This window comes from Lolium perenne, chromosome 3 (assembly GCF_019359855.2).
Source record: "Lolium perenne isolate Kyuss_39 chromosome 3, Kyuss_2.0, whole genome shotgun sequence".
In the NCBI taxonomy this organism is placed as follows: domain Eukaryota; kingdom Viridiplantae; phylum Streptophyta; class Magnoliopsida; order Poales; family Poaceae; genus Lolium; species Lolium perenne.
Window position 1 is genome coordinate 313,586,538 of NC_067246.2, and position 7,636 is coordinate 313,594,173.

The window sequence follows — 7,636 nt, forward strand, 5'->3', positions numbered from 1 at the left end:
CGGCACTTCAGCTGGTGCTGCCAACGCATATGGCAGCGGTGGACGGGACTGGAGCGGCAACTCTCCTTGATGCGTCCCGAGAGCTGGTCCTGACGGCGAGTACTGGTGGCTCATGATCTCCTGGATCACGCGCAGAGCGACGCGCTCCAACACGTTGACCAAGTTCTCAGAGTGGCGGTGTAGCGAGTGAGCCACCAAGTATTTGATCTCCTGCCGCAGGCCCCTGGTGCGTTCCTCCGACGGGGCAGAGAGGTCTATCCCATCGAGTGCACCTTGCGGTGAGAATCCCTTCCATCTGATGCCATGGGAATGGGTTCTCTGAAAAGAGCCGATGAGGTCGGCTTCGAGGGTGACCTTGATCTCGTCATATCTCTTCTTGAGCTCGTCAGGCAGCTCCTCGTAGGTGACTGGCGTGCCGTCCGCCATCTCAGATGTAGATGGCGATGTGGTTGATGTAGACGATTGTCCCACCGGGCGTGCCAGAATGTGTTGACTGCCAAAACCCACCGGCGGGCAGCGACTGTCAACACGGTAGAGCCGGGAAGAGCCTAGAGCTGCGGCTGGCTGAGACCCCTCCGAGCGACGGCCCGCAATGCTCTTCTGGTCACACGTCCGATGCGAAGTGCAAGGGCGTGCCACCTGACCTATACCTGGTCAGGAAGGTGATGGGGATGCCTCGCTTAGTTTCCTGCATGGCATACACGTAAACATTAAATACGAGCCTCGATCGGCTCTCAGGTTATCCTGTGAATCGGCTCAAAGAGCCGATCCACCCATGATTCGTACGAGGTGCACGAATATATGGTGATCCTGCTTGATCAAGATAAAGCTAATGAGATCTACGACGATATAGGGTTCTCACCGCATAATTGGATCATCCTACTCCAGGTTGGGCCTCGCGGCCACGCACGGTGATTGTAAGCCGATCCTAAACAAGGCCTAAAAACCAACATGAAGTTGATCCTCGGAACATCCTGTTTAGGACTTGCGAACGCCACCCTACGTGCCGCTGGATCCTCCCCCCCTTTGTAAGGCCTAACTATTGCAGATATTAAACTAATCCTTGCAGAACAAGGAGCAATCGTAACGGATCAGATCTACTAAATAAAGATCAAGCGGGGTGCCGCCCCCACACCTGAGATAGGTGTGAGGGCGGCTAGACATGCAAGGGTTGCACTACGTAAGCATGTTATACGAAGAACTATGCTAACCCTAACACATCTATGATAACTACGTTGCTCGCCATCAAAGACGCTTCAGTACGAGCAACGCATGAACAACGTGGGGCTTGTGCTGCCTAGATCGCAAGATGCGATCTAGGCAGCATGTCGCTTACCTGATAGAAACCCTCGAGACGAAGGAGTTGGCGATGCGCCGAGATTGGTTTGTTTTGGGTTGAACGTGAGTTGTTGTTTATTCCATAAACCCTAGATACATATTTATAGTCCAGGGGACTTTCTAACGTGGGAATATCCCACAGTGTGCGATACAAACTCTAAATCTTGATCTAAGATATAATCTACTATAATTAAAGATACACGGGCAAACTAGCCCAAATTCTCCGTGCAAGGCCGCTTCAGAGATCTTCCACGTGTAGTCTTCCAAGCCCATCTCTCTTACGGCCCACCTCTGGATTTGTCCAAAATCTGGTGATAACAGTACCACTCACAACCGTGGCGTGGGTGACTGCACGATAAAGTGGCAGGCATTCCGCCACGATCCTATCGAGGAAGGAGGGTGAAGCAGTGGTGTCGCCGAGGTCTCATCCTGAATGTATCCAGTACCAAACTTTTCAGGGTAGGGAGTTAGTATGGTGTAATTTATGGACAAAGTTTAAGAGAAGACACCTGTTCTGCCAGTGGAGATTCGGAACGTGATTTGAATGCGTAGATATACTGAATTATTCTTAATTTCTTATGGCGACTGCTTCCATAGGCCCCCAAGCGAACAATTGCATAACCGTACCATTATGCACGTGCTCCTTCCGCCGGCGCTAACGGGTCGGGCTAGGTTAGTCCCCGAAGATCCATATCGATTGTACCCGTGTACTCGTTGAAAGGGTATACGGTGTACCCTTGTACTCGTTGAAAGGGTATACGCTATATGTACATTTCGGTGTATGTACGTTTCGGTGTATGTACGTTTCGGTGTATGTACGTGTCGGCGTATACGTCCGATGGATCGATGTGGTGATCGTCGTCGGTTGTCAGTTTCCATTCTCACGTAGCTTGATCAGCTCGTCGCAGCCGCCAGCCCGGCGATCTCCGATCTAGATCTGCTCCGGTGAATACTGCTTGTCCACCTATCGCGGCAAGGATCCGGCGTCCAACCTTGGCCCAACTCCACCCCTCCCCTCCCACGGCCGCCATTCATACCTAGGGTTTTGATCCCTCCGTCTTGTTGTAGCCGGTCGATCCCTCACCACCGCCATTTCCACATACCCCGGTGAATCGTAGCAGGCGTGGCTGGTTACCTTGGCGATCTCCTATCCTTCCCACATCCGGTGGATCGTTGGCCGTCACCGCGGTGCGCACGACAATACAGCGGCAAACGTCTGAGTCATCCACCCTCCGCCTCCCCACGATCGACATATAGGTCGATCCATTGCAAGGCAGAGCACCGCTGAGCCCAACTTCCCGTGGCCGCCCAGATTGCCACCGACGCCCAGAAGAGGTTAGCCCCCCGTGCCACACTGTTATTCTATTATTATTCCATGTATACTTTATATGATGTATTGTCGCATTTGTGCTTAGGGTTTAATTTGTTGTTCAAAATTTTACCAATTTTTTCGTATATTTTTTGTTAATAATCAGCATTTCACAATGAATTCCAAGCCGAGTTTTTATGTTGATTAGGTCAGTGATGTTGGTTTTATTTGGACAGATGGACAGCTCTATGGCTTCTGGGATTGACAATGAGAAAGCAACTACAGACGTTGATGACTCTAGATGGGAGGCTTTTGATATTTCATCTTCAGAAGATGAATATGAAGTACCTTCGTCTGATGATGATGATAGCATTTTTGGTGATCCTGTATCTGAGTCTGATAATGTGAGTCACTCACATTTTCATATTTTATCAGTACAGTGTGCATGGGAATATTTTGTCCTTGAATTTTGCCTCCTTGTTGCAAATTTTGTAGATGGACATCGATGATGAAGACAGCATAAGAGAGACAGATGATGAACCCACTTCTGAAAATACGAGTGATGTATGTTTTCTTTTATCTTACTTGCCTTCTTCCAGGTGAAGATGAATATACATGTAATTTGCTATTTTCCTACAAATTGCGCAGGTTGTTGTAATCAGAAACAGTGAGCTTACCTACTATGGGGATTCTGATTTGGAAGACTTTGCTTATGAAGAGGATATTCCTGAGCAGTCGAAATCATTAGAAGGGGGGGTTTCACAGCTGTCAAAATCTGAATGCAAAAGCGAAGTAAGATTTTATTTTGATGCATTGCAATGCATAATAGAACAAATCAAAGTGTCTGTAACAATAACACCATGTTTGTCATATTTGTTTAGGTGACAGGAAGTTCCCAGTTGGACCATACTAAGCAGGAAGATAATAAGGATCCATATGATATTGATGCTGAAATGAGCAGACAGCGAGAGTATGAGGCTGTAAGGGCCATGATCTTTGTTTCCGAAGAGGCTGCCTATTATTTCTACAACAAGTATGCCAAAGAACATGGTTTTAGCATTCGACGCGAGAAGAAAAAGGAACGCCTTGATGAATTAGGGACACCCACCATTCGGTATAGGCGGTTTCTTTGCTCCAGGGCTGGGCAACGTGAAAGCAAGTACTTAGAAATGAAAGGCCGAACGTATAGGCACCGTCCTGAGTCTCGCTGCAACTGTGGTGCCCATTTCAGTGTGTCGTATAACAGGAAAAAGGGTGTTTGGACTGTTCTGAGATTTGACGACAATCACAACCATAAGCCTGCTACAGCTGATCAAATCGCTTTTATGAGGTCTCATAGAAAGATCAAGGCTCATCAGAAATCTAGGATCATGTCACTGGGAGCTGCTGGGATGAGATTATTCAACATTATGAGGACATTTATCAGTGACAATGGAAAATACAGCAGGGTAGGATTTGTAAGAAAGGATCTTTACAACATGTCTTGCCGTGAAAAGAGGAAGATGCTTGCAAAGGGTCACGCCAACACAACCATTGGCATTATGGAGAAGAGGAAGCGAGATGATCCTGAATTCTATTTTGATTACAAGCTTGGTAAAGGTGGAAAATTGTTACACCTGTTCTGGTGTGATTCTCAGTCTCGGCAGGACTATGCCGACCCGGTGACGTCTTGGTGTTTGACAGCACGTACAAAACAAATCGGTATGCTATGCCGTTCATACCTTTTGTGGGAATAAACAATCACCGCCAGACTACTGTTTTTGCATGCGCCATTGTCTCGGACGAAAAGGAAGTAACATACAAGTGGTTGTTAGAAACATTCCTGAAAGCCATGTATCAGCAGAAGCCTAAAGGGATCATCACTGATGGGGACGCTGCAATGATCGCCGCTGTTGGTAAAGTCTTTCCAGGCGTGTGGTACCGTGTTTGTACGTGGCATATTGAGAAGAACATGAAGAAGCACATTGACTCCCTGGCTCACAATGAATTCCGGTCGCTGCTGTACTACACCACTTCAGAACAAGTATTCGAGGAGAGATGGAGGGCATTCATCGAGAAGCACCAGACGGAATTAACCAAAGAATGGATGAAGAGGATGTATAGGAGGAAGAAGTTGTGGTCAGCCGCGTATCTAGCGAATGGATATTTCCTCGGAATGAAAAGCAACCAGAGGAGCGAGAGTTTGAACTCCACCCTACACACCCACCTTGACTTTGGACTGACAATGGTGGATATGGTTGTGCACTACGAGAATAACAGTAGCCGTGTCCGGGAGGAAGAGGCCCGCCAGGACACCATAGACTCTCGGACAGTACCGGTTGCAGTTACCAGGTACAAGGATATAGAGATGTCTGCTGCCCGTAAATTCACTGCTACAAACTTCTACCTCGTTCAAGGGGAGCTGAAAAAGATTGGGGGCCTAGAGATTGTAGATCAACTTGGATGTGCTGGTGGGTTAACAACCTTCGTTGTGTCATGGATGAATAACCGTAAGTATTTGTTTTCAGTGGAGTACAGACCTGAAAGCAAAGAGGAAACAATAACGTGCAGCTGCCGAAGGATGTATCGGAAAGGGCTACCTTGCAAGCACATCTTGTTTGTTTTGCATTTTGTGGGGTGCTCTGAAATTCCGAACTGTTGTGTTCTCCAAAGGTTCTCGAAGGATGCAAGGTATGGTTTGCCCTCGAGACGCGAGAGTGATTTGTACGGATGGGGATGGGAAGGGGTAGCTGAGCGGAGAAAGCATAGCGAGCTTACCCAAATTGGAGCAGAAGCTTTTGATGCAGCATTGCATGACCCAGAATCTTACAGCGAGCTTATGAAATGTATGAAAGGCATAATACACAGGAGAAAAGGTGACCAGAACAGTCGTTCAACGGCTTACCATGAGGACGCACAAAACAGAGGAGATGCACCAGTAGTGGGTGATCCTGATAAAGCTGAGACCAAAGGAGCACCTAAACAAAACAAGAAGTACTATAAGGACAAGGATACGAATCAACAGACGTCAAAACATGGCAGGATACTGTCACACGACGAGCGGAAGAAGGAGAGGTTGTGCACTGCTTGCAATCAACCAGGTCATAACAGAAACAACAAGATGAAGTGCAGGCTACATAAGGAGTGAGTATCTGATTCAGCCCTACTCTTAAATAGCTTGCACTAATCTTCTACTATTTTATGTGCCACTGACTTGTGTGTTATTTCATGCAATGCAGATATGAGGGACCATCGGAAGTATGAACAACACTACTTGATCGATTCACATTGTTGCACTTGTGTATTATTTGTTGTACAAACATTGGTCAGATTGTCAAAGGTCGAATTTTGATACTTGCAACACAACTAGGACAATTTTGTTCACGAATGACATAGAGCACAGCTTATGTCTTGCACATATTGCGAATACCATTACAGACTGCACAGATCACTGTATGATACTTACAAAACAATATGGAGAATTTGTTCACAAATAACATAGAGCACAACTATGTCTTGGACACATCGCAAATATAATTACAGACTGCACAAACACACTAGTACTTGCCCCCTTGAGTCTTATCACTCTCAGGCTTGCTTCTGACGCTTGTTCATTGATGAAGATTCATCCTGATTTTTGCATCTGGGGCAGATGTGGTCTGATCTCTGGAGGTGAGCTTGTCCCTCGTTCACCGTGTAGATCTTGTTGTATATCTCATAACTGAGATAGCCGTCAATAGCTGCGTACTCGAGGTTCATCCAGGACAGTGGCTTGCATTCCCAGAAACCATGCCCTTCCTTCCGAAGCCGGTTGTACTTGAAGTCCTTCTTCATGTTGGCAAACTTGGGATCAATGAGCTTTGCTGCAAGATCAGCCATTCCAGCCTGCGGTTGACCATTAATCTTGAAAATGTCCTGGATGTCGATGTGTCTCTCTTCTGGAACAGGAAGACCGGCCGCACGAAGAACTTTTGTGTCATTTCTTTTATCAACACTTATAAAAGTGTATTGCTTGTCCTTGAGAAAAGTCAGTAGGCGCGGACAATGATCCTTGCACCTTTGTCAAGAGCAGCACAAATAAATTCAACAAGTACTGTAATGAAAATGTAGGGACGCTTTAAATTCAATGTAGGGACATAAATTTCAATGATCCTTGTACCTAATGTAGTGGAATACAAGAACGTGCTCCCTCATGGCGATTTGCATTACCGCCAACTTGTGTCCGCTAGAGTCATACTCGATATCCAGACCAACGAACTTGAACCTGTCCTCGTCCTCGTCGAGCCAACCCTCGTACATACGAAGAATTCTATCAACAGTCGCCGCCTCATTGGTGTAGACGACGTCGATATATGTACTCCTGTGCGCAAGGATGCGGTACTTCTCCGTCGTGGACTTCTCGTCTCCGGCCACGACGGAGGAAGAGGCAGATGCCATGGACAGCGTGGGAGGAAGGGAGCACTGGGATGCGGTAGACGAACGACCGGGGTTGGGACAGAACGGTGGAACTGCCACAGTATTGGGCGGATATAGGGGCGGGAGGCGAACATGCAGTTAGAGGTCTGGCGGCCCACATTGGCCCGTTACATGTCTGACGGCCAAATTCGAAAAATTCGAAAATTCGAAAAATTCAAAAAAAGTTTTAACCAACGGATTATGTTCACAAAAACGTGTGACATATTGGGTAAAAAAACTGGATTTTTTTTCGAAGGTCGAAAAATCGACTAGCTTAGAAAAAGTGGTTTGATGTAACCCAAACGATTCCGTTTCTAAGAATGTGGATTTTTCGACCTTCGAGAAACGCTCCAGAAATTTTTGCACACACTCTCGTATCCATTCTAAGACGAAGTGTGAAGGTTTTTTCAATTTTTGAATTTCTGTGAAAATAAACAATTAAATTTCAGTTAAATTCGAGTTGAAAAAAAAAACAAAAGAAAACTAGAGAACCCTGATGGATGGGCCATGAGTGTTCCTTCCCCGCGTCCATGCTCCACGTTAATGGGCTTAGTA

General features: G+C 46.6%; 1 protein-coding gene across 1 annotated transcript; it reads right to left on the minus strand.

Moving 5' to 3' along the window:
• Nucleotides 1-6,214: 6,214 nt before the first annotated feature.
• On the minus strand, nt 6,215-7,063 carry LOC127340280 (3'-5' exonuclease-like). Its single transcript, XM_051366049.1, has 2 exons — nt 6,786-7,063; nt 6,215-6,683 (listed from the first exon to the last, which is right to left on the minus strand). The coding sequence occupies exons 1-2, from the start codon at nt 7,061-7,063 to the stop codon at nt 6,215-6,217; spliced, it is 747 nt and encodes a 248-aa protein (XP_051222009.1).
• Between the last annotated feature and the right edge of the window lie 573 nt (nt 7,064-7,636).

Excerpts from the sequence above, each read along its gene's own strand:
- LOC127340280 (XM_051366049.1), bottom strand. The coding sequence starts at position 7,063 with ATGGCATCTGCCTCTTCCTCCGTCGTGGCCGGAGACGAGAAGTCCACG. Across the intron at positions 6,684-6,785 it reads CTTGTATTCCACTACATTAG|GTGCAAGGATCATTGTCCGC; the intron begins GTACAAGGATCA and ends CTCTTGACAAAG.